This window comes from Eucalyptus grandis, chromosome 10, assembly GCF_016545825.1.
Source record: "Eucalyptus grandis isolate ANBG69807.140 chromosome 10, ASM1654582v1, whole genome shotgun sequence".
Taxonomy (NCBI): domain Eukaryota; kingdom Viridiplantae; phylum Streptophyta; class Magnoliopsida; order Myrtales; family Myrtaceae; genus Eucalyptus; species Eucalyptus grandis.
In genome coordinates, this window is record NC_052621.1 from 28239291 (window position 1) to 28266728 (window position 27438).

The 27438-nt window shown below is 39.7% G+C and overlaps 2 protein-coding genes and 1 pseudogene across 2 annotated transcripts; all 3 read left to right on the plus strand.

Moving 5' to 3' along the window:
- Positions 1-5293: 5293 nt before the first annotated feature.
- Positions 5294-6879, plus strand: LOC120288800 (glutathione S-transferase zeta class-like). Its single transcript, XM_039302958.1, has 5 exons — positions 5294-5315; positions 5405-5461; positions 5646-5731; positions 6296-6349; positions 6787-6879. The coding sequence occupies exons 1-5, from the start codon at positions 5294-5296 to the stop codon at positions 6877-6879; spliced, it is 312 nt and encodes a 103-aa protein (XP_039158892.1).
- Positions 6880-10057: 3178 nt separating this feature from the next.
- LOC120286213 (phenylalanine--tRNA ligase beta subunit, cytoplasmic-like) lies at positions 10058-11162 on the plus strand. The gene is made up of 3 exons (XM_039303760.1): positions 10058-10210; positions 10294-10409; positions 11075-11162. The coding sequence occupies exons 1-3, from the start codon at positions 10073-10075 to the stop codon at positions 11076-11078; spliced, it is 258 nt and encodes an 85-aa protein (XP_039159694.1). The 5' UTR covers positions 10058-10072; the 3' UTR covers positions 11079-11162.
- A 553-nt stretch (positions 11163-11715) lies between these two features.
- LOC120286400 lies at positions 11716-16305 on the plus strand (annotated as a pseudogene).
- The last annotated feature ends 11133 nt before the right edge of the window (positions 16306-27438 follow it).

The following is a 27438-nucleotide window of genomic DNA, read 5'->3' on the forward strand; positions in this document are numbered from 1 at the left end:
TTTCCATTCTTCTTAAGGAAGCAATAATATTAAAATTCATCTGAATCATGATCGAGATTTATGGGCAGCCTATAAAGTAGTAAATATGGTTTTCTATATATTTCCTGTCTAACAGAAGTCGATTGCCACTTGAAAAGAAAATTTTTCTGCCCAGAGATGTTCATTTTCACGCATACTCGAGGCTGTCTTCATATTGACATTTAATTTATAGCTGGGATAAGTGTTTGCTTTTTCTGACACAATCATGTTTCATCACCTCCCCCGTGCCCATTTAATTGGAAAATGCATTTGCCGTGCCTCTCTGTTGACAAAATATAGGTTACTGCCTTATTTCTCTGACTATAAGTTTGCTCTGTTGAAAATAATCAATTGGATCGTAAACAAAGACGTCTACAGAAAGTGAAATAGATGCTCTGTGTTGTGTCCTTTCCATGATTGTTATCTTATGTAAATCTTTAAATTTTGAGCATTATTATGTGTTAAGCACGACTAGTCTCACTCATATTCTACTCTTGGGGCTGACAGACAGGAATTGCTGGTGCCATATGTGTACTTGACGATGAACCGACATCCAGTGGAAGACACTGTGGTCCTATTGACGGTAGTGTCTGCCAAAGTCGTAAAGTTAGCTTTTCTGTTGCTGCCATGGTTCAACCTGAGTCTGGCCCGGTTTGTCTTCTGGGAACTGAGTTTCAGAAGAAGGTTTGTTGGGAAATCTAGTGGCTGGATCTGAACAAGGTATTGAAGCTGGACAAGTCGGACTAAGATTGATAACCAAAGGTGATAGACATACGGCGGTGAAGGAGTGGAGTATCGGTGCAACGAGTATTACCGATGGAAGGTTGTTTGTCGTTAAATACTGAAATTTCTTTTAATCGTTTCCACCCTTCTGGATTTAGGACTTTGAATTATTTTTATTTCATTATTGGACTAGTTCTGCATTTCCTGCTTCCTAAGCTGCTTCTCATAACTGCTTTTCAGGTGGCATATTGTAACCGTGACAATTGATGCTGAAATTGGTGGGGCAACTTGCTATTTGGATGGTGACTTTGATGGTTACCTGACTGGTTTGCCATTACCTGTGGGAAACGGTATATGGGAGCAAGGGACTGAGGTTTGGATTGGGGTTAAACCACCCATAGGTTTGGATGCAATTGGGAGGTCAGACAGTGAGGGAGCTGAATCTAAGATGCATATCATGGACATTTTTCTTTGGGGAAGGTGCTTAACTAGGTTGTTGAGGTTGCATGACCTTGGCGTTGCCTCGCTTAGTGTCATGCATCCTTTGCGGCTCTTGCTTGGATGGAGCCGATTGTCAAAGGGTTAGATCTAGGTCGCCCTGAGGACACACACCCTTGGTGGCCCATTGTCAAGTGTGGCATGATCAATCTCATGTACCGCACAGTAGCCAACGTGGGAGAGTTAGGGTTTTGATGGATCGGGGCTTTCAGATTGAGGATTTGCAGAGAAATAATGGATGGGAGAGAGATGCTGCAAACCTAGCCCTCTCTTCAACGAAGGAGGCGAAAAATGCCTTTTGTTTTTTTTTCTCTTTTTTAAATTTCAAATTACTTTGCAAAAAATTACATCAAAAGTCATTAACCAAACGCTCTTCTGTTGAGCAGAATGCACTTGGGCCCAAGAGCTTTGGGGAAATGACTTTGCATTTCCTCTAAGCCGAACCAAACACAACCATCATCATGCCAAAAGATAGTACTTTTGAATTAATTCCAATTTCTGTTCCACAAAAAAATAAAAAAACAAAAAAAACAAAAAAACAAACAAACAAATCTCAATTTCACATATATAACCGGAGAATGCTCTTCCCTTACTCGGTATGCAGTTTGATTTATTCCCATTCCCTTCAGTCTCCTTGAAGCTTGTTAAGAGCTACACCTTTTTTGAGCCCTCTTGCCCTAAAGATCATTCCTTGCTCTCATTGGAGTCGGTTATAGGTCTACAAGCTACTATGTGGTTGGTTCTTGAAGAATCCACCTACTAGAGGGGTTCTGCTCTTATATATCTAGGTTAATTCACTCAAGCTATAGTTATCTTAGCATGTTTCATACCAAGTGATGGTTTTGTCCTTTGCCATACACGCACGAAAAAAGGGGTTACTCATCTTGATAGTGTTCTCACTTGATAACGCTCAACATTTGGAGTTAAAATGTGTTTTATTAGTTAATTTCAGTTTAACATATGTATAATTCAGGGCACTCTTTCCCATGTTCAGGGTGTAATTCAGTTCATTTTTGTTCTTTCGCTATCTTGAAAGTCTACAAGGAGCCATGTCTTGTTTGAAACCTCTTACCATGTTGATGCTCCACTCTAATCAATTTAGGTCGTTACAAAACATACTTTTGGTAACATCTCAATGATATTTACACCTTACATTTTTCTTAGTAATTTATGAAAGAGATTGAGATAGAGCAGACCCTTCATGTAATGAAAGCCGGAGAGAACTTCATCATATATTGGGTGATTACCGTACCCTCTCCGTAACTAGAAAAGGGCAGGGGAATTCCACTATGAAATAGGGTTTTTGGTAAGTGTTTGGTTGAGGCAGAAGATATAGCCGTTGTTCTCAAAAATCATTTTGGAATACCAGCATAATCATTTTATTGAGCAGAATAATTTTGAACCCTTTTCCTATTTGAGAAAGTGTGTGTTGAAATGAGAATTAACTATTGAGAAGAAATCTATTTGATTGAATAATAATCTAACAAAAGATACAAATCTAATTCTTCTTGATATATCTGTTCATAACTCATGACGTCCACTAGGACCCCTTTTGAAAGCACCTCAGCCTTATGGACTTGATGCTAAATTTTTCCAAGTCCACCCAAGATGTATAATTTATCCCTTCCATGTGCAATATCACAATATATAGTTTCCACATTTTTATAAAAAATAAATAAATTAATCCCTAACTTGGATGTTGGTTACAATGCTCTTCTCTCTAAAGCCCTGGGACTAGAGAGTCTTAATCTATATAGACTCATCAAATCGGTGCACCATTATAGGGCGATAGTCAAAATCCCGATATCTCAATTGCATCTTTTCCTCTCCTCTTTTCTCTCTTTTTTTTTTTTTTTTTTTTTTGTTGACCTGCACTGACATTGGTATCTCTCTCGCTCCCTCCTTCCAACTCACCATCGGAATTATTGTCCCACAAATTCAACCAATTTCAAACAGAAAAAAACACAGTTCCAGCAGTACCTTGATTCCCATGCTGCACCATCACATCTTCCTCAGTTTTTCCATGAGTGATAGTGGACTATATATAACCTCTGCAGCCCGTTTTCTTTTGGCCCCCATGCATTTGGTACTATAGTCCCTGCCTGATTAGTCAAGTTTGCATAATAGGACAGCATTTTCTTTGCAGCCTGCCATCATGCCATGCTCCCCACCTCACCCAAAAAAAAAGAAAAAACTAGTCTTGTGACAAATTCTTCCTAATTTCCAATCCAATTAATGTTTAAATCAAATTTCTCCTCGACCAACACCACAATTACTAATATTTTTATATGTATTTTGTTTTGCGGTCTGACATTTTATAAAATCCTTAAGAAAAAGTCGGTGGGAGAATATGAGGTGGATCCTACCTTGCAACTATCTTGAATTGCAGTTTCTAGCTTATATATGACTTGTCATTCGTGCATCCCGATAGCATTTTAGTTCTCACTATCAATTCCATTGGGATTGCATTATAGCTCATCTATATAGAGATTTTCTATAACTATGCTCCAAACCAACATAAGGTATGTGCTCGATATTTATTAAATCATTCAACTTTTTATCTAGGTTTTCGAGATTTTTGGACATTGGAGTATCGATGTGCATAAGTAGAACTTTTATCAGTAAATTTCTATTTAGATAGCCTGGTATAAGTAGAATAGCTATATCGGTAAGACAATTTTAAAGATAAATCTCGAATAGTAAAATGCTATCGAGATGCACGAATAGCAAGCCATATATGAGTCAGAAATTGCAATTCAAGATAGTTGCAAGGTAGGATCCACACTTCACTGTACAAATATTGTCTGCTTTGTATACTAAGTCTTCACGATTTTATTCTTCTCAGGACAGCCCATACTATGTCAAGAAAACGCATGCGTACTAGAGGTTACATTACCTTATAAGGCAGTCCAGAACTCCCTCCCTAGACGATGTGGGACAAGAGACATGCCCCTCTCCCTTCGCACGTTTAGGGACCGAGACACGGACGCACCGCCATCCCTCCTCCCCATGTAGTGCCGCTTAGACTGTAACAAGCCTAATTTGGGTTCCTATGGTGAGTTAAGAATGAATTTTTTTTTTTTTTTTTTTTTTTTACATGGAAAAAAGGAATATGCCTATGGAATATTAACAAAAGAAGATTTGCAATGTGAGAAAGATGCAAGTGATCCTTGAGAACGAAGGGAATTGGAGAATATGGCCAACCTTGCATAGGGACCCTGAGGGTTCTCTAAAAAGACCGAAATGAATTTATATCCAGAGTTGACTTCCGAAAGAGATTGTTACTTTAAGGGCGTGCATGGTAACACTCCGAAAAAAGTGTTTCCGGAACACTTGTACGGAAAGTGTTTTAACAAAAAGAAAGGAAAACGCGTTTGGTTGCGTTTTTTTTTTTTTTTTCCTTAACAAAATAAGAACAGAAAAAAGAAACATAAAAAAGTTGTTTCTTTTGAAAAAAACACTTCTTGGAAGGCACAAAAGAACAAAACCAAAGGAACAAAGAACAAAATCGGAACAAAAGCGAAGCTCTTCTCCTTCGTGCGTGCTCATCGCTCCTCTCGTCGGCTGAAGCTTCGTTCTTCCTTTTCCGGCGTCTCTCCCATCTCTCCGGCGGCACCCACTCGGCTGACTCTCCGGCGACTCCTCACTCCGGCGACTCCAGGTAGGTTTCTGGTGCTCCTCCTTCTCCGGTCAGCGTTGCTCCCCGTTCGGCGCTCCTCCTCCGGTCAGCGTCGCTCCCCTTCGGCGCTCCTTCTCCGGTCAGCACTGCTCCCCTTCAGCGCGACAGATCTGGGACGGCTCGCTCGAGCCTCGAGCGAGCGTTGCTCGCCCAGATCTGCCGCGCCGAAGGGGAGCAACGCTCGCTCGAGAGCGAGCTCGAGCTGCAGCTCGATCTGCAGCTGCTCGAGCTCGAGCCGCAGCTCGCTCGAGCTGCAGCATCTCGAGCGAGGCTCGAGCGAGCTGCAGCTGCTCGAGCAGCAGCTCCAGCAGCAGCAGCTCGCTCGAGCTGCAGCTGCAGCTCGCTCGAGCTGGTTTTGGCATTATGATAAACCAGATGTTGAGCTTACAATCTGAAAGTAACCCTTGAAGTTTGCAGCTGAAACGATGTTAAAAAGACCTTTCTTTAGGGTGATGTTTTTTAACTTTATTCTTGGTTGGTGTGTAGGGATCTCATATGAGTATAAAGCAGTGGATCTCAGGAAAGAAAAGCAATATACTGCTGGTAATTTCAGATCCTTCTTTTTAGTCATAGATCAAATTGTTCTCGAGATTTCAGTAGGTAGGCCTCGGAATGGCAATGGAAAGATTTTGTATGCATAATACCCGCTGGCATGATTACCTCAAGTCTGTGAAATCTAGTGAAGTATTCTCTAGCTCTGATCGAAGTTGTGTGCTTGATTTTGCAGAATTTGACAAGTTAAATCCTATGCATTTGGTTCCAGTGTTAGTGGACGGAGATTTCGTGGTTTCAGATTCTTATGCAATTTTGCTGGTGGGTGTTATTTAGGCTATGCAGCAGAGTTTGCAATAGATAAGAGTTGGATGGACGCGTAACTTAAAATACCAATACGTATGAGGTCATCATTTAGGAGCCTTAAATAGAAGCTCTCTAGCTCCTTTTTCAACTCAATGCATAGTTTCTGGCCCCTTTGCTTGATTTGATCAGTTTGATTGGTTTGAGTGCATTTCAATTTTGGTTTTTTGCTAAAGCACGTGTTATCTTTGTTCAGTATTTGGAAGAAAAGTATCCTCAGAAGGCTGTTACCTCGTGATCCTCGATTGAAAGCTCTCAACCTCCAGGTCTCTTTTTTTCTTTTTTTTTGCACTTTCCATTCCTTTAAAGCTGAAGTTTCCCGCAGATTTTGATGATCATTTACATGAAATTTCTGAGTTTTTGCTGAATTACGCATGATCAAAACTGATTAGATGAGATCTTCCATTGTAGTGCTCTTCATTCCCTATCCTCTCTGCTTTGTCACTTCACAACAGACTCTAGGTTCAATTTGGTGGGTGTTTTCAGTAGAAAAACAACTGGCGTTGTCATTTGTTTTGGCAGGCTGCAAGTATAATCAGCTCGAGCATACAGCCTCTTCAGATGCTGACTGTGCTGGTATAGTCCTGTTCATAATGCTTTCTCTTTAGAAGATCTTGTTTTTTGGGGATAGTTGTCTCGCTGGGAGAACTTTCACATTGCAATTACCAAATAGGGGTATTAAGATCTTCAGATGAGAGGCCCTTTACTTCTCAATTTACAGTTCATCGTATGCGAACCTGCTGCCATGTATCGTAACTATAGATATGTCTCGCGAGCAAAAACATATGAAAATGTATTCATGGTGCACCTCGAGTCCGGGACATCTCTATGGTATAGCACTGCATGAGGGCTTTTGGATGATGCACATTCTGTATTGGAATGGTTAACGTCGGAGCTTTGTGATTCTCGAAACCCATCATTGGTGCCGCACTCGTGGATCGAGCATCCATGCATGTTGTCTTTACTTTGATGCTTGAGTAGCCTAGCTGAGTCCGTATTCTTCTTCGTTGCAGGCCAAGTTCCCTACTTTGAGGAGGATCCATGAATCGTACAAGACTTTGCCTGAATACGAAGCATCATCACCGAACGTCAACCCGATGCCATGATCTGACATGGGTATCTCCTCTCCAATCTCAAAGTTGGAAGCCGAAATGTCTCAGGTATCAGGCCGTGTGATGATTCTCATGGTCGAAAGTTCAACAAATTGCCAGCCCCGTGAGGGTCGTTCTCTCACTTTTTGTTGCCCCGTCCGTGCCATGTCATGTGAGTCGACTGTAATCATCTGTAATAGTGACTTACCATTTTTTATGCCTCAAAGGTATGCACGGTGCAGTGCAGCAACACGACAACGAGGGCGAGGGGATCTCTTTCGGAGATATGAGCGAAGATGAGTGGGTACTGTTCCTTGAAATCTTCGAGAAGCTCTTGCCCGAGGTCACGGAGAACGCTAGATGCAACAGCTCGAAGCAGAGGTTGGGAACTTCTTGCGACTTCTGAGGAATCACCAAAGCAATAGACGATTTAAAGATCAGCAAAAAGATAGAAAGAAGCTCGGACACAGATCGCTTGTAATTATTGTGGACTAATTTTCCTTTTCTGTTTCCCAAATGACTTGCTAGTATAGATTGTAGATAATGACCATTTGGGGCCCGACGTGAGAGGAAAAGCGATCGGCAAGTCGCCGTCCTTTCCTTTTTCTACTGTCTCACGCGGTTTCGTCCTCATTTTGTAACTATCACCATGCAATTATATCAGTGTGTATTGTATTGTGTATAAGCTCATTGCCCCGTTTACATCAATGTGTGTATGTTCACTCTGATCTGCACAATCAAATTTGAGGGGTCTGGTTTTCTGGAGCATGGCAGTAAAGCTACTCCAAAAGCCCTGTCAACTGGTGTTGGTGCATCTCTAGCCCTGTTTTGACTTTAGAATGGCAAACCAACTAGACAGTAGCTGATGAAAACATCGAATGTTTTTGCTTCCTTACCAGGTTACGGCGCACGTACGGGAGAATTTTTATCGTATTAAGAATAAATTAAATAGATGACTACAGAAAATTAATGAGCATTTCATAAGAATGAGCATTCAATATCAATTTTAAACTTTATTAATTTAAAAAAAAAAATTAAAAAAACATAAATTTTTTTGTCGTTTACCAAACATGTTTCTATTCTTTTTCTATTCTAGGAACATAATTTGACTGATTACCAAACATGTTTCGTTCTTTTTTATTCCAAGAACAGTTTTTTTTATACTTACCAAACGTGTTCTTTTGTTCAAAAATCGCTCTGAATGTAAACACTTTTTTTTGTTTTGTTCCCAGGAACAAAAAGAAAACAGTGTTTCCATGCGCACCCTAAGGAAATCAAATTTTTATAAGCAGACAAGTTTCGTGGCCCTGTCTACAACATGGTAGTCCGCGTTTACTCTGCACTCCTAAGAGACGGAGCTTAATAATAGATGTGGCTCTTTCTACGTTCTTGCCATTTCAACGTGCTTTGGCTGCTCAAGTCAAAATGTCCAGGTTGGACCAAAAAAGGCCGGCCCTAAGGCCCACTCGAAATTAACCAAAGAGGCCCACGAGTATTTTTTTAAATTTAAAAAAAAAAAAAACCACTCAGCCTCCAATTTTCTCGTCGGCCCATGATGATCGGCCCACCACCAGCCCCAAAAAGGAGAAAATATTCAGTGGTTCGTGCGCGCCAGGTCATCCGCTGACCTGGTGCGCACAAACCAATGAAATACCGGCACGTGTCCCCGAGCGGGACCCGCTAGAAAAGGAAGGCGCTGATTTTTGGTCGGCTCGGCTCGGCTCCACCGCGAAGAAAGGACAAAGGACGGTCATCGTATTCCTCCCGCTCAAAATTTTTTCTCTCTCTTCACTCGAATTTGCTGGGTTTTCTCTCTCTCCTCTCTCGCCTCTCTCACTCTTCCCTCCCTCTCTCTTTCTCTCTCCGACGGTGACGCGACCTCCCGGTCTCTGTGCTCTCCCTCTTTCCGACCGGCGAACCACCGCCAAAGAACCGACGAACTACCGCGACTGGACCGGCGAGAGGACCGCGACCTCCCTCTCTCTCTCTCGCCCTCCCTCTTTCCGACCGGCGAACCACCGCACGGGACCGGCGAGAGGACCGCGAGCAATCGACGAACCACCGCACGGAATCGGCGAGAGGACCGCGAGCAATCGACGAACCACCGCACGGAATCGGCGAGAGGACCGCGACCTCCCTCTCTCTCCGCCCTCCCTCTTTCCTACCGGCGAACCACCCCGAGCAAATCGACCTGGGTTTTTTTTTTTTTTTGGGGGGATTTTTTTTTTTTTTTAAAGGCTGAGGGGGTTGGGCTTCTTTGTTTGTGCTGGCCGGACGACGGAGAAGGCGATCATCGAAAGGAGAAGCACTGGAAGAGGAGACCGATGAGGACGAGGAAGTCATCTACAAAATCGAAGTTCCGGCGAACAGTGACTGCGAAGTTGATTCGGCATTCGGTTAGATGTTGTGTGTTTCGGATGGGTTTGGAGCTGTTTCGTGAGTCGTGGGTAAATTTTGGTTCGGGGTTTAAGATGCTAGTGTCGACTTCGGATGGGTTAAAGTCTTTCGCGGACCATGTTGCTCGTAATGGCTATCGAGATGCTGTGTGGTTCGATCTTTTCTTTGATGTTATGATGTTGCCGAAGGTTTTTTTTTGTTATCTTATCGGTCGATCAATGTGAAGGAGTAATTGCATGTAATTAAAGACTTCATAAACACATTACCACCTGAAAAAGGCTCAGCTTTTGAGTAGTCCATGTGATGTAGCATTTATAGTGTGCGTCGAGGCTTTTCTTACTTATGTGTAATAGTTTCTTTTAATAGTCTCGAAAGATTGGTACAAGTTAGGACATCTTTTCACCACTTTGTGAAGAATTCTAGTTGTATGGGGAAGCGGGTTGATATTCTGACCCTTGGGATTCCCGGTTCATGATATTGATCTTGAATTTAGTTTATGTTCAACATTTTGTCGTGCTAGATGGGTCAATCCCCAAATTTTATAGGTATTATCGTCGGCAAGAAACGTAACAAGCCTTTTTAGATTTGGTCAGCAGGTTGCGATATTGACTCCTTAATGCTGTTGGCTTTATTTTGAATCATGTCATCTAGAAACTTCATTATTTAGTTATAAGTCAAGTGTTTCAAAGAGATGATGGGTTTATCATCATTTTAGTCTGTATTGGTAATTAATGATTATTCTTCTTGATAAATTCCTGCATGTAGTGTAGAAATGACTATACTATTATAATAATAAGGTATCCTCTAGGAAATGCACAGATACAACTTGCTTTGCCTCGAAGGGCTTGCTCAGGCCCTACGTGTATTCAATAAGCAGGAGGAGACACCTCAATACAGTCTTCGTAACATCAGCAGGGGATCAATGCTTAAGATGCATGTAAAACCAGAGGTACTGATATGTGAGGATTGATCTGTCTAGATTGATCTATGCTGGAATCATTTATTACTTGAGTGACCACTTATGTGTTGCAGACCTCACAAATCCGTCCATACGTTGTTTCTGCTGTCTTAAGAGGGATAACATTTGATGAAGCCAGTTATAACAGCTTCATTGATCTTCAAGACAAGCTCCATCAGAACATTTGCTGGTATTAATTTTTGGATCTTTAACATGCAGCATAATACCTGTTTTCCTTCTCTATTTCAAGATTTCAGGTTTGAGAGGGAGTGGCGGGAGGACAACACATTTTTGGGAAGCTTTTACTGTGTTCATTTGAACCTTAAATGTAAAGAAGAGCGACCGTGATCTTACATTGAGATGCAATGTCCTATATGGCTTGTCCAGAGCAATGGTTTTAAAAATTTCCAGCATGCAGCCAATTGTCTTTGCAAGCGTGCATTTTAGTGTGATACAATAATGTTACTTTATAAATTAAAGATGTGAGGGAAGCATTATTTATTTTTATTTTTTTTAAAATAAGTCATGGCTTCACTGTTGCTTATGCTCTATGTGCTCAGTAGGGGCCATATATATTATTACCCTTAGGAGGGTTTTAAATTGTGAGAAATGCCGGATGTGAAGAGAGGACTCCGCTGAGTTGTTTTGAATAATTTGGTGAAGTGGTGATGATAGATATGTTGCTTGAACTAGTTTTCATTCTCGAGATCTATATTCAATTTGATATTTTATTTGCATGTAATAGATGCCCAGCCCCTCACTCCCTCCACTCAGTACAGCAGATGCTTGTGCTTATGCTAGATCCTCAAAATGTTCTGCTTGGATTGACATGCTCGGATTCTCTCGATATTTTAGGTGAAGAACACTGGTTGCAATTGGGACTCATGACTTGGATACGCTAGAAGGCCCCTTCAGCTATGAGGTGTGTGTTTGAACTAATCGCCTAAACTAGAATCTAAAATGAAGAATTCTGCACATGTCCTACTATCCTCGCTTGAAGCTAAGGCCCAGCTAGAACTTAAATGGAAGATTTTCAGATTGCTGGCATAATGGATCTTGTCATGATAGAGTGTTATCCGGGCTGGAAGCTTGTGCTCACCTATTCTTTCCTTTTTTTTCTCTATATATTTAAATGCCTGAAGGATTCCCTCTTGAAGGTTCTTTCTACCCCACACTTTGCCTCAGCATCTATTACATGTTTTCGAGGAGTTGCAGCTAGCTAGACAAGCTTTGACCAGTTCAAGTTTTGTCATCCTCTGAGCTTGTCCTGAGAGGATGGTATTACTATATATATCCGAGATACTCTATTTTGATCCCAAAAATTCATAGTATTATGTTTCCCTATCAGGAGTGCTCATCTACTAGATAAAGCATAGACGTAAACAGACATGACAAGGAATTGCACATTTGGTTTAGCTTAATATGTATGAGTCATATATTTGCTACAGCTAAATGTTTCTTCTTAATATGTCAAGTTATATATCTGCTACGGCTAAATGTTTCTTAGAGCAAAGTATGATAAAATGTTACGAGAAGTGCAGCGTATCACCGACTCGTGTTCCTTTTCCTTTGGTCTCGAGCTTTGCCGCCTTCAAGATAAGTTTCGTCCCTTGAAGCAGGTAGTTTCATGATAAAGATTGTATTTTTCTGTTCATGCATGTGCCATGAGTCCGATCTGTAGTGAAGATCTATGTATTTGTAAGGATTTTGTTAAGCTGTTCTCTAGGGGCAATTCTTAAGTAGTTGATTAAGAAATTTTTATGGTTTTCAATTGGATGCACAGATTGTTCTTGTGGTGTTTGTAATTTTTTCTTTGGAAAGTGAATCATATTAAATAAGTATGCTTAACAAGTGCCCTTTTGTTAACAAAGTGCTCTAAGGAGACTTACTAAGTAACTAAAAAGGAAATTTTGTAGTTTCCAATGCATTAGCGTGTTATTTCTAATTACTATTTTGCAAAGTGAATTATTCCAAATTAAGTATGCTTAACATGTCAATGCCACTTTTGAGTTCATGAGATTGCTTTCATTTATATATTTGTTTTGTTTTCTCTACCAACTGTGATTGATGTGTTGGCTGATCGCGCCTTAGTTTATGTTCTGATATTAGCTGAAGAACTTCAGAGCTGATGAACTAATGGAATTTTAGAAGGTGGGTCCTCAATAGCTGCTCCTTTTAATGGTCTTTTTATAACTGTCATATTTGTTTTGTTACATATATCTTATGCTTGGAACTTGCTTATTCAAGTGTGCTAGTTGATATCTTCCTGTAAATGAAGAATTATGTAATAGTTCCTCATTTTTGCCATGTTGTTTTACCTGTTTTCGCTACTTTGTTGCAGTCAGATTTGAAATTGAAGAAGTTCTTGCACATAATAGAGAACTCGCCTGTGTTCCCTGTTATCTATGATTCAAAGAGGTATCTTGGTTTCTTCATACACTCTTCTTTGTAATGTGAGTTCCATGTATAAATATGAAGTGTGTATATTGATGTTAAGGGAAAATAATAAATAACCACTTAAATGTAATGACATGTTGACTTAGTTTTGATTCAACCATTGCCACTTAAGTCATTAATATTGCAACCTTGAGTTATTTGGGGGTTGATCGATGCATTAGGTTCAATTTGCAAAGAGAAAATAATCTAGGCCTTCAAGCATCTTCTGCCACATTAAGCCACTAAGTGCTAGGTCTCGTTTATGAGTTGAAGTGAGATCGATTGTTCTGTTTAGGTGTCACTAGTGTTCTCAAAAGCACTGGAGTTGCCTGGGCAGGCACCCAGTGTGGCGACTTCAAAAGCACCTCAAGTGGATATTTGTGAGTACAGCGGATCCCATGAAAGAACCTCCTCTTATAACTGCAAACACTGTTCTGTCCATACTTGCTGTAGATTACCCAGTCGACAAAGTAGCATGCTATGTCTCAGATGACGGGGCAGCGATGCTCACCTTTGAAGTCCTTTCCGAGACATCAGAGTTTGCAATGAAGTGGGTCCCATTCTGTAAGAGATTCAATATTGAGCCTAGGGCCCCAGAATGGTATTTTTCTCAGAAGGTTGACTATTTGAAGGACAAAGTGAATCCTGAATTTGTGAGAGAACGCCGCGCCATGAAGGTCTTCAGCTTTTAACCTTTTCAAGTTTTTGTGTGACTTTTATCTACTCTTGTGTGTGAAAGCCAATGTGGCGTCTTTGCCTTTTACATAATCAAGGAGACTGCTTGTTTCTAGATGTCTTATATTGGCTCTCTCACCTTTATTGTTGCAGAGAGAATATGAAGAGTTCAAAGTTCGGATAAATGGGTTGGTGGCAATGGCACAGAAAGTTCCTGAAGAGGGTTGGACAATGCAGGATGGCACTCCGTGGCCTGGGAACAATGTCAGAGATCATCCTGGAATGATCCAGGTGGATGCTGCTTTCGGGAATTTTTCTATTATTTGTGGCATAAGATTTATGAAGTTGGCTTACATTCAGAGAATTTAAAGTCGTCTTTCATTTAATCATCTTTATGCAGGTTTTCCTTGGCCAAAATGGTGACCGTGATGTTGAAGGAAATGAATTACCTCGGCTAGTTTATGTCTCTCGCGAGAAGAGACCTGGTTTTGATCATCACAAGAAAGCTGGTGCCATGAATGCTCTGGTATGAATCCCTGTCTACCCGAAGTACCTTTCAAAGTCTGGACTTACTTCTCAGCTGTTTATATCATCTCTCTCAAGTTGCTGAATTACCTGCTATTTTGTGAGTCGTTAATCAGGGTGCGGGTCTCAGCAGTCATCACAAATGCCCCTTATTTGCTGAACATGGATTGTGATCATTATATAAACAACAGCAAGGCTCTTCGAGAAGCCATGTGCTTCATGATGGATCCAATTTCGGGCAAGAAGATATGTTATGTGCAATTTCCACAGAGATTTGACGGGATAGATCGTCATGATAGATACTCAAATCGTAATGTAGTATTTTTGATGTAAGTAAACATATATATAGGCCTCATTAATATCGTAATGTTCTTCCTTTCCTTTTTTTCAGAAAAAAGCAAATTATTCATATATACTTATGTCTATACTGTTGAATCCAGATAAATATGAAGGGTTTGGATGGTAAACAAGGATCAATTTATGTCGGAACTGGTTGTGTCTTCCGGAGGCAGGCTTTGTATGGATATGATGCCCCAATAAAAAAGAAACCTCCTGGAAAACATGTAACTGTTGGCCAAAATGGTGCTGCTTGTGTTGTGGATCTAGAAAAAGAGGTAGGAAAATGAAGTCCGATGAGCAAAAGAAGACAGGGAGGAACAGGGAGGCTTCAAAGCAGATTCATGCACTGGAAAATATTGAAGAGGGAATTGAAGGTGCCCATTTTCTATCTAAATTAATCTTTGGACTTGCATGTTGTTCCACTTGTATCAAGTAGTTGATTTTCCAAATATATGCTTTATCTGAAATCTTCATTTTTTACGCTGCATTCATTTCTACGATTGTGATTTCACATAGTAGTCTTATGGCGCTTGCTTGTTATTTCTTATAATAGAAATGGATAGATGCAAAATGATACGTACTTTTTGGAACTATATTTCAGGTATAGACAATGAAAAATCATCACTAATGTCCCGAGTAAAGTTCGAGAAGAAATTCGGTCAATCCCCAGTTTTTATAGCTACAACCCTGATGGAAGAAGGTGGTGCCCCAAAGGGAGCCACTACTGCATCACTTTTGAAAGAAGCCATTCATGTCATTAGCTGTGGTTATGAGGACAAAACGGAATGGGGAAAAGAGGTAAAGATCTTACAATTTCAGCAGAAGTCACTGCTTTTGATACTGTATCGAGATTGTCTACTTTGCATTGCGCTTATTGTCTACTTGTAACTATCCCTCAGGTGGGCTGGATATATGGCTCCGTTACAGAGGATATTCTAACGGGCTTCAAGATGCATTGTCATGGCTGGCGATCTGTATACTGCGTGCCTAAGCGGCCCGCTTTCAAGGGTTCAGCTCCAATAAACCTATCAGATCGCCTGCATCAGGTTCTCCGTTGGGCTCTTGGAAAGGTTGAGATCCTTTTGAGCAGGCATTGTCCGATATGGTATGGGTATGGCTGTGGCTTAAAATGGTTAGAGCGGTTTTCTTACATCAACTCGGTCGTCTATCCTTTGACTTCCATTCCCTTGATCGCATATTGTACTCTTCCAGCCGTTTGTCTTCTAACAGGAAAGTTTATTGTCCCTGAGGTAAGTTCCACCACACTTCCAGGAGTTCTGTGCTTGCTCGAGCAATTGATTTTGCTTGATTGCAACAAGACCATTGCTGACTTTACCTTTTCAACATTGTTGCAGATGAGCAACTATGCTAGTCTCATTTTCATGGCACTCTTTATATCTATTGCGGCTACAGGCATCCTTGAGATGCGGTGGGGTGGTGTCGGCATCCACGACTGGTGGAGAAATGAGCAGTTCTGGGTAATTGGTGGGGTCTCCTGTCACCTGTTTGCTCTCTTCCAGGGTCTACTAAAAGTTTTGGCTGGAGTCAGCACAAATTTCACGGTCACGTCCAAAGCCGGAGATGATGGAGAATTCTCTGAGCTATACCTCTTTAAGTGGACATCACTGTTAATCCCTCCCTTGACTCTGCTCATCCTAAACATAATTGGAGTCATTGTCGGCGTTTCAGATGCCATCACTAATGGCTACGAATCTTGGGGTCCACTGTTTGGTAAACTTTTCTTTGCTTTGTGGGTCATTGTTCATCTGTATCCCTTCCTCAAGGGATTCATGGAAAACAAGATCGGTTACCTACAATCATAATTGTTTGGGCAATTCTTCTTGCCTCGATTTTAACTCTTTTATGGGTCCGAATAAACCCTTTCATTTCCAAGGACGGCATTGTACTAGAGGTGTGTGGATTGGATTGCAACTAGGATTAGGTGAGCTGGAATGTTGTAGTCACTAAAAAATTTACCTGTAGAAATTTTGTTGCTGTATTTTGCACTTGATTTTGTTCGTTGGTTGAAGACTCGAAGAGGAGGGCACCCTTTTGCAATTGGCGGTGGGATTCATCAATGAGAAGGCTCCTTGAAGGGTATATGTACAAAAAAAAAAAAAAAAAGGAAAATTGAAAAGAAGAAAGGAAAAGTATGATTTTTGGCAGATGTGGGCCTTGAGTTGTGCAAAATCCTCTCGATTGTTTCCGCGTGTTTAGTGTTGCAATGAGGTGGATGGAACAAGATAGTTTGTAACTCCGGAAAAGTAAAGCTCATTGTGCTACTCGAGAAATGTAGCACTTTTTTCAAGTGATCTGTTGCTTAACCAAAGAGTTTTTGACAACTCAAGTCTCAAATCGAATAAAAAAAGATCTCGTTTAGCTATTCACAAGTCAACATCCATTCCAAAATGGTCACTATCTTGTGGAATTACTTGGAGTACTCCTTTTGGTAGCTTGGTCCATGTGGACCTAGCCGAGTTATTATGGAATGAAATCAAAGTAAGATCCCCTTAGATAGGTATTCATAAGTCAACATCCACTTCAAAATGGTCACCATCTTGTGGATTACTTGTTGAACTTCTTTTGGTAGCTTGGCCCATGTGGACCTAACCGAGTTGTTATAGAATGGTATCAAAGCAAGATCCCCTTCAATAGGTGTGTGTATTTCATAGATGAACTAGACTATACTTGATCCAATGAGGGAGGAGAATGACCGCCGGGTTGATAGGGATTGGACAGTGTGTGGCTCCTGACAAGTTTTAGAATGGCGAAGGGGGCATGATCGAATTGAGTAATTGGCTAGTACTAACAAAAAAGTCAACTCTTCATGTGGGAGTCGTGACATCCCTAACTTCACATTAGATAAGAAAGGCTCTGCAAAATGATTGATGAGTCAATGCCCATCCCCAAACAATCACCATATTGTGCGGTTGATTAAAATAATTCTTTCGAGGGTTTTGTCCACGTGAATTGAAGTGGCTCATTACAATTACTTGGTGGATGTCTCTTGAAGTTTTTTTTTTTTTTCCGTCCAATATGCAGAAGAAGCTAGAAAAATCTTAATCAATATGAAAAATCAACCAAATCATCTTTGGACAAGATTAAGTAATTTAACAGTGTTGCAAATACTGGAGATGGTGCGTGAAATTGCGTCTTCTAATTAGTTTTTAAAGTAAAAACCACCAAAAACCCTAAATTATAACCACCGTGACACATTTGCCCGAAATTTTTTTGTGGCATCAAAAATCCCAAACTTATACCTATGAGACACATAAATATAATGTAACATATTTACCCCAAACTTCTTCTCGCGACACCAAAAATCCCAAATTTGTATCAATGTGACATATTTACTCCAAAATTTTGGTGTTATAGAAAAAAATTTGGGATTTTTGATGTCATAAAAAAAATTTGGAGTAAATGTATCACATGGGTATAAGTTTGAGGTTTTGGGTGTTACAAAAAAAAGTTATGGGTAAATGTGTTACGAGGCTACAAGTTTGGGGTTTTTGGTATTGCAAAAAATAGTGAATTTTTTCCTGATTTTTAAAATCAGTACGAAAACGACATTATAATGCAATTCGTAATGATTTCCCGAGACTAAATTTAACAACTAAGTAGTAGAATTACATACAATATCACATTAATCTTCTGAATCGAGTCCCATCAGCTGATATATTATGATTTATTTGTGATCATTTCGTGTTCCCTATGTGATGCGATTGAACAAGGCACCCAAATTGCTCTACAACAATTGAACTTGAGAAACGGAAACAATCTTGTTGCCCGTGAATTTACCTACCTCCACAACCAATAGAGAATAATGAAAGTGCTAGTATGAACACCTAGAGTGGGGTGAATAGGTGTTTAAAATAAACCTTGGCAAATATATGCGGAATAAAATAAATTTCGAGCAAAATAAAGGAGTTAAGAAAGATAATAAGAACACAAGGTTTATAGTGGTTCGGCTTAGACCAAGCCTACGTCCACTCTTCCACGCTAACAGCCTTCTTGCTGGATTCCACTATGCAATCGATAAGAGATTACAACTTTGAGTGCAAATACTTAGTAGATCACACTATCTCACTAAATCACTCTTTTGGTATTTCTCTCAAGATCACAAACGTTTAAGCTCACAAGAGACAAGTGTATGATCAAAGGTCGCTTAAACTTTGGAATTATAAATTCTACGCTATGTCTCTTACTTGCTTATCGGTCCTTCATCTCCTTAAATACTCCTCCACTTCCAAACTAACCGTTGGAAAGTATCTCGAGGATCGTCTTCCAATCTACCATTTTGGACAGCTCTATATCTAGAAGATTTGGTAGCCGTTGAGTGACAAAAGTAGAATCCCAAATTGATTTCGATCGTCCATACAAACAGAATCTTGGTTTCCATAAGTAAAGCTTCTTCGTATAGAAAGTTCTTGTCTTCAAGATCCAATAGTCAATCAATTAGATTGAGTCAATCAAATCAATCTTGATGTGGAATTGAAACCAGATCACTAGCCGTTATATGATTGGGGCTTGAGTTACGTTCTGTCGAATCTGAATGTAAAGTCTGAGTGCAATAGACTTTACAATCTAAGTCTGAACATATTCTGCTTTTGAACAGATTTAGCTTTAAGGTCTGAACACAGATCGAATAAGTTCAGTTTCAGCATAGAGTCGTCTTCCGATTCAGCTTCAAAGATAGAATCTATCTTCTGGTTCTTCATTCACGTTCAGTCTGGAATTTGTCAGAGATGGCAAACTTCTGATATAAAACGGACTTTGACACTAAAGTCTGGCAGTCTTTAGACTTTGACACGGAAGTTTGGAAATCTTCAGTATATACTTTGGACATATGTTACGTTCAATCTTCTGGTTCTTCTAAGTATAGACTTTGATAATATCCTTTACATGTTCTATCATCTGCATAGTCTATTACTCAACCATCAAACACGTTAGTAGCCTTTGATTTATTTTGTCATCTTCAAAACATCATAAGGGATTTCCCTAACAAATAAAACCAAGATGGGTTTTTTTTTTTTTTTTTTGAACCTTGAATGCAAGATGAGGGGTTGCACAAGTTCTCCAGCATCAATTGGATGTGGGACTTTTTCAGGCACACTTGGATGCGCTTCGTTTTCGCATCGATGAGAAAAAGATCGTTTAATGATCAAGTCACGTTATCGCTTGGTATAGTGCGTGACAACTTGTGAAAGCATCTCGTGCTACCACCATTAGAACTGTTTTCTTACCTCCGGTTGTTCGAGGTTCTGAAGCTCAACCCTGTCACAAATGTACACGTGAGTAACTCGTCGTCAAGACCTCGACGCACTGTGTCAGCGGCGCTCACTGAAGGTTATTCTCATGCGCAGGGATCGAATAAAGTGCATGAGTCAAGAAAGAGGGGTATTACGTAAGGCCTACCTCATGTGTGCATCTCCAGTGCATTCAGGAATTTCTTGAAAGAAATACGGGGAAAAGAACAAAAGAAAAACAACAAGTGGGGTAAGCACAGAGAACCAAGCGATGCAACAATCACAGCACGAACAAAAACTGCATTTTGATTGAAAAGACCCAACATATAGAGGGACACTTGGAGAAGTGCATGATGTGATTCATGTTCATCATACGTGGTTTGCCCTACATATCTTGTTAATGGAACGCCTGTAGAGAGGAGAAAGAAACGGGACGGACACGGTGCCTGGCAATTTCCCGTCCATTCTTTGGCTCTGTGAGGAAGAAAGAGTGTGAATCTCTAATAAAATAAGCACTTTGAAAGCGTGATCTTTGGGATTTTTTTTCTTTGTTTTTTGGAAATGGATCTTTGGGATTTGACCATCGCTTTTTGATGGGTTAGAGAGGTGGGAGCTAATATCCAGTCGGAACGATAACATTGGGAAAATTTGTTAGGTGAATCTAATTTGTGTGCTCAATATTCATCCAAATTGTCAAATCTAATGAGCTTCATGAGTAAAATGTGTGAATTCCATTTAATTGCATAGTTCACCTGGTGAGCTGCGTCGTTTTCGTGATATTCCATCTGGTGAATCTTGTTGGTAGAAGTATCTTGTCCCCATAAAATAAATGGGAGTGTGTGGGTTAATATATGTGTGAAAGCTGTGACTGCTAGTACGAACATCTAGAGGGGGTGAATAGGTGTTTAAAAGAAACATTGGCAATTATATGCGGAATAAAATAAGTTGTGAGTAAAGTCTGAAAAACAACATATTTTGAGCGAGTTCAGACTTTAACAACTAAATAGAACTACGAACAAAATAAAGGAGTTCGGAGAAGAGAATAAGAACACATAATTTATAGTGGTTCGGCTTAGATCAAACCTATGTCCACTCTCCTACGTTAACAGCCTTTTGGCTGGATTTCACTATGCAATCAACAAGAGATTACAACTTTGAGTGCAAACACTTAGAGGTAGATCACACTATCTCACTAAGTCACTCTTTCGGTATTTCTCTCACAATCATAAATGTTCAAGCTCACCAAAAACAAGTGTATGATCGAAGTTCGCTTAGACTTTGGAATTATAAATTCTACGCTCTGTCTTTTACTTGCTCATCGGTCATTAATCTCCTTAAATACTCCTCTACTTCCAAACTAGCCGTTGAACAGTATCTCGAGGATCGTCTTCCAATCTACCCATTGGACAGATCTGTATCTAGAAGATTTAGTAGCTGTTGAATAATAGAAGTAGAATCCCAAATTGATTTTGATCGCCCATACAAACAGAATCTTGGTTTCCATAAGTAGAGCTTCTTCGTACAGAAAGTTCTTGTTTTCAATATCCAATTGTCAATCAATTAGATTGAGTCAATCAAATATATCTTGATGTAGAATCCAAACCGGATTACTACTCGTTATATGTTTGGGCATGTGTTACATTCTGTCACGTTGTTTCGTTCTGAACATGCTTCGTTTTGAATCTGCTACGTTCTGAACATGTGTCTCATTCTGGATGTAAAGTCTGAGAGTCTTCAAACTAAAATAGAGTCTGAGTATCTTCAGACTGAAATAAAGTCTAAGTGTCTTCATATTGAAATAGACTTTACAATATGGACGTAAGTTTGAATATATTCTACTTCTAAACAAATTTAATCTTAAGGTTTGAACACAGTCTGAACATATTCAGCTTCAACATAGAGTTTGTCTTCTGGTTCTTTAGAGTCTGTCTTATGGTTCTTCCAAGTATAGACTTTGATAAAATCATTTACACATTCTATCATCAACATAGTTTGTTACTCGACCATTAAATATATTAGTAGCATTTGAATTATTTTGTCATCTTCAAAATATCATAAGGAATTTCCCTAACAAAAGCCATATGTTCTTACCGATATTGCTAGTATGAGTACCTAGAGGGGGGTGAATAGGTATATAAAAGATTTTTCTTCGATAATTGCACAATACTAGATAGTTAATGGATTTAAGACAAACGATAATCAAAGTAAGACTGAGAGAAGAGAAAATTGAACACGCGGTTTATAGTGGTTCGGCTTATATCAAGCCTACGTCCACTCTTCTTCACTGACAGCCTATTGGCTGGATTCCACTATGAACAAAAGAGAAGTTACAGCACAGCTTTGCCTTGATTCCACAGTGTAGATGTTCTACCACACCTCCTCAAGATTTCTCACAAATATAGACTCTCTTTTGTATATAAGTATTCGCTCAAAGAAATTGTCTAAACAAAAAGGAGCTTCAGACTTTGGAATTCTTCTATCGCGCACACCTTGAACAACTAAGACTGTCTTCCTTATATACTCCTTTATGCCATCATACTCGTTGGCACTTACCAAAGGAATTCCTCCAATCTACCCGTTGGACGGAATCAATTAGGAAGATTGTTCGAGCTATTAAAGGAACGTGTTGATAGCCCATCAATCCTGTTCGCCCATACAATCAGGATCTCGGTTTCCATAAGTAGAACATTCCAATAATATTTAGACAATCACCGGATCTTCAATTATCGAGTCAATCTTCGATCAATCAAAGGACTCTGTTATGTCTTTTCCAGCCACGAGATCTTCTCCAGTTGATAAGGTTAAATCCTTAACGAAACATCCAGTTCTGGATAACCTTTCTTCAACGGATTAGAGACTGTCAATGAGGATAGACTTTGAGTCTTGAGTCTGGCTGTCCGGAGGTCTTGGACTTTAAATAGCGAGTCTGCAAGCTTTCGGACTAGACCGATGGAAACGTTTTGTCAACTTCAAAACACTTCAAGAAGATTTCTCCAACACTTACAAATGAAGATGCGATGATGGGCTTAGTGGACTGGACCATGCATACTCACGTACGAGTGTGCAATTTTCAGGTGCACTTATGCACGCGCATATTGCAATTGATCTTAATATATCCCGATCTTGGTGCGCCTACACATCAAGTGAGATTTAGAAAGACATTTGTTTGTCAAGACAGCATTAACTTAGTGGAGGGAAATTTGTCGAGTTAGCTTTTACTCCATTGAAAGTATGGATTGAACTTCTAATCAATCACCAACTAATGCATAGTGAACTATGTAGCTCAACGGACGGCAATTTGCCAAGTCAGCTTTTACTCCATTGAAGGTATGGATTGAACTTCTAATCAATCACCAACTAATGCACAGTGAACTGTCTATAGCTCAGTGGATAGCAAACCAGCATGTTAGAGATTTGCGAAAGATTGAACATCCCTATTACTCATAGATAAATAAAACTCATGCATAATCAGGATCAAACACGAAAATGCATGATTGATGAATGGTTGTTTCTAACCAATTACCCTGTTGGGGTTATCGGATTCCCAAAATTAGATTCGACACTAAATCGAACCCCTAAACTTATGCGGAAAACGAGCCCGAGAAGAACATGTATCACCGATCCTAAAGCACACCACGGAATCGAGTGTACCTTATTAGCCACAGATTAAACACCAATGCTGAAGTTCGAGGAAGAATCTGATCTCGGTTTGCCAAGAAGCGTACTGTTGGTTCAAAGGAGAGGAAACTCTGAAAAGACGTTTTTTTCCTTTTCCTTTTGAGCGTTCTTTTTGTCTTACGTTATCTGGAGGGGGAGAGAGAGTCTTCACATACGTCCGCCAAAAGGTACGTTCCTTTTTCTTTTTATCTTTCCCTCGAAGCGTCTCCTTCAAAAGACGCAACCTCTCAACGTAACATCTATCCCAAAAGACATAACCCCTCAACGCATCCTTTCACATTGCAACTGTTCCTTTTTCTTCACTTGGATTCAGCCAATAATACATAACTTGACACATAAGCAAAGTTCTCAAATGTACAATAGGTGTTTACCTTTTTTGGCTCACAACAGCTACGAGCATAGTGACATTTCTTGTTACAATTGTAACACCTCACCCTCGACATTTTCTTCACTTGATGACGTTTTCCTCTCTTGTGTTGGTTAACTCTTGATTTCTTGCAATAAGGACTTGATCCTTTGCATTCCCACATATTGAACGAATCAATACGCTTGCGCTTAGAGCTCAAAGCCCTTTCTGAGCTAGAACTAGCATTGCAAATGTCTATTTTCGGCTCAAATGCTGTTAGGCGGTCCTCTACTAGCTCAAGTTGGCGCACGGCTTTCTCAAGATCTCCCATAACAAGGTCAAGAGCTTCTAGTGCTTCTTGCTTTTCCAGCACATATTGAATCTTCATATTCAATATTTCACAATTGTTACTGTTCATATCAGCAATTACGTTTTTAGTTGTTGAAACAATCGATCTAAACACATCAGACATATATGCACGAATAATTAATACCTATCATTTATGCATCCATTTTGCACAGACCTATCATATCAATGAACAATTTTAAGTAAGATTTCATAATCAAAATGTCACTATGCTTCCAATCATCCTCCAAAAATCCTAACTTAAAACTATTATTGATATAATTGTCTTATGCAAAATAAATTCTATGAAGTTACAAAAACTTCTATGAACTACCCACAGCAATCAACAATAATAGAAGCATATAATATTTGACATCCAATAGAATAATAATGCTTTCACATAATACAACTATCCACTACACTAAGTAATATATACAGAGGAAAATATCAACATAGAAAGAGATATTTACACCCAAAACATCTATAACTAATCTAAGAAATAAATAGGAAATGTCTCTTCTAATTTATCAGTCAAAATATCTAAGAAATCTAAAGGCACATTTGCCAACCATGGAAAAACTTTTGGAGAGCTTTCATGTCGCCTCCAATGCGCATTCACTCTGCGCCACGTGGTGCTCAATCTAAAGGTTGAAGTTTTGGTCAACTCAATCCTATAATACTCTCTTACAAAAGCTACCACTAGCTTCCTATAACCCGGGACCACGTTGACCTCCCATAGGCGATCTAACACTGCTTGCCATTCAGGTGGAAGAGTGTTCATCAAGGCCGGCACCTTCTCAAAATCCGGCATAAGATAACCATTCCAGATGATTTCCTGTATCATTTGATTGACCCTGATCACATGTGATACTAAATCACCGTCATACCACCGATAATTAGCTAACTCTGTCATCAGCATTTTAAGTCTTGCAATTCCTTCGTCCGTTCTCGGGAATGCAGGTATCCGTGCATAACGCATCATAGTTCCTACAACAAATGCAGAACTAAAAATGGATCACTTATAATCCATAATGAATAGAAGGGAAAATTCATAATTTTCCATAATTCATGCAACAAATGCAGAATAAAAAATGGATTACTCATAACCCACACAGACATAATTGAAAAAGAAACATATTCTTTTTTTTTTTTGTCAACGGTCAAAGTCAACGGTCAATGTCAACGGTCAATGGGTCAACGGTCAAAGTCAACGGTCAACGGCGGCGGGTCGGGCCGGTTGGACCGGTCGGGCAAACCGACCGGCACGTGCCACGCACATGGGCGGGCTGACGTCACGCAGACGTCAGCCGGCACGTGCGCGGCACGCGTCGGGCTTCCTCGCATGCCCGCAGGGGACCGAGATCGCGCGTGCGTTGCACGTGCCAATGACCCCCGCTCGTTCCGGCTGCATATGGCGGCACGTCTGGTGGCCCCGGCGGCGATCCGCCACTCGTTTTTCTCGTCTCGACGAGGGCTTCGATCCTATGCTTTTAGAAAAAAATTTTGACTTACATAAAATCGAAAACGAGTAAACAAAGTGCTCGGGTGTCGGGTTTTTCCGCCCCGATCGGTGTCGGCCGATTAATTTCACGAAAATTAATAAGAAATCATCCATAAACATGAAAGGGGTCAGGAAAAACATGGAAAAGGATCGGGAAACAAGAACTACGGCTCTGATACCAATGTTGGTGTTATCGGATTCCCAAAATCGGATTCGACTCTAAATCGAACCCCTAAACTTATACGGAAGACGAGCCCGAGAAGAACATGTATCACCGATCCTAAAGCACACCACGGAATCGAGCATATCTTGTTAGCCACAGATTAAGCACCAATGCTGAAGTTCAAGGAAGAATCTAATCCCAGTTTGCCAAGAAGCGTACTGTTGGTTCAAAGGGGAGGAAACTCTGAAAAGACATACTTTTCCTTTTCCTTTTGAGCGTTCTTTTTGTCTTACGTTATCTGGAGGGGGAGAGAGAGTCTTCACATACGTCCGCCAAACGGTACATTCCTTTTTCTTTTTATCTTTCCCTCGAAGCGTCTCCTCCAAAAGACGCAACCTCTCAACGTAACATCTATCCCAAAAGACATAACCCCTCAACGCATCCTTTCACATTGCAACCGTTCCTCCATGGGCCCTTATCTTGCGGGCCGGGTTCTTAGGCCCAACATGGGCGGACGGGCCTTAAGCCCATCATAAAAAAACCATCATGCCCTTTCAACATTGATGGTGTGTTTTTAGATTATCAAATTGTTTAGCTTCTGAGAGATTTGGCTTAGACCTATTCATATTCCCATTCAAACCCCTTTACATAGCATCTCCCATTAAGATAATTATCTTACAATTGGGCAATCACCATAGTTATCACGCAATTTAACGCAAACAAAAAAATGTTAATGAAATTAATGTGGACAATAGATGCATTGTTCACTTCTTGCTAGTTTCCTATAGTTTTCAAAACCCTTAAGGAATTCGAATTGTGGATTATAGATCCAGAATCAATTCACCAGGTGTTATGACTTACATCAACCATATTAGATTCATGACAAACACATAATATTGGATTACTTATCTTCTTGAACTAGGCCTTAAATTTGGCACAATCATTCTTTATATACCCATTCCTTTTACAGGAGAAACATTTGGATTTTTTCTTAATATGGTATTTCACTCTTTCCATTTTGCTTGTCTTGCTCTTATACTTTCCTTGTGTTGGCAAATGAACTCTCTCTCTCTCTCTCTCTCTCTCTCTCTCTCTCTCTCTTTCATAAGCAATCTTTCTTTCTCTTCAACACACATGGTCATTAGTTCATTGATTGACAATTTTTCTTATGTGTATTATAAGAGATCCTGAAATGTGCATAGTATTGTGGGAGAGTATTTAGAATGTAGTACATAAGAAAAGATTCAACTATCGCCTCTGACACTGGTAAGTTTTAACGATGAAAACTTTATAATAAGGGTCATGGCATATGCCTTTTCTAAAGTTTAAAATTGCACATCAATAATTCCTAGTCATGCTTTGGCATTTTTATGCTAAGTGATTGAATCACGAATGCTAGCAAAAAGTTTAGTCCTTGTGAACATTATACTAAGGCAGTTGAACCGCTCCCATTATTGATAAAGAGCAATTTTAGTTAGAGTGCTAGCATCGATATGGGTAGGTGGTTCATCTTTTCGAATAGTTGTCACCATTTAACTCGGGAGCATTGATATCATAAATATTCACAAGTGGAAAATTACATAATATACAAACATGATTATGCCATAAAATTTGAGGCAAAATTTACATAAATCATGTTTCAACAATGTGAAACATATGACAAGATATGAATTACATAACGTGAAAAATTGCCCGTGGGCTAAGTTTCTAATTTAAATAGATTCATAATTAACTTATGAAGAAACTATCATATTATATTCCTTTTATTAATCTTTGTAGGTATATTAAGAAAAATAATATGATATTTCATCGTAATTAATCATATCAATATAATAAAAATTCCTATGAGAAAAAAAAAAATCATTATAATAACATGATTAATTACAATCGATGTCTCCTTTTAAATGTGACACAAAGGCTCTTAGTATATATAATTTAAAATAATTAGAGATGTTGTGGCTAATA

What these genes read in the sequence shown, in the direction of transcription:
- LOC120288800 (XM_039302958.1), top strand. Translation starts at nt 5,294, where the DNA reads ATGTTGAGCTTACAATCTGAAA. An exon ending in ATTCTTATGCAATTTTGCTG is followed by an intron (nt 5,732 to 6,295) that starts GTGGGTGTTATT and finishes TTGTTTTGGCAG; the next exon opens with GCTGCAAGTATAATCAGCTC. An exon ending in TTCAGATGCTGACTGTGCTG is followed by an intron (nt 6,350 to 6,786) that starts GTATAGTCCTGT and finishes TCTTCGTTGCAG; the next exon opens with GCCAAGTTCCCTACTTTGAG.
- LOC120286213 (XM_039303760.1), top strand. Translation starts at nt 10,073, where the DNA reads ATGCACAGATACAACTTGCTTTGCCTCGAAGGGCTTGCTCAGGCCCTA. An exon ending in AGATGCATGTAAAACCAGAG is followed by an intron (nt 10,211 to 10,293) that starts GTACTGATATGT and finishes TATGTGTTGCAG; the next exon opens with ACCTCACAAATCCGTCCATA.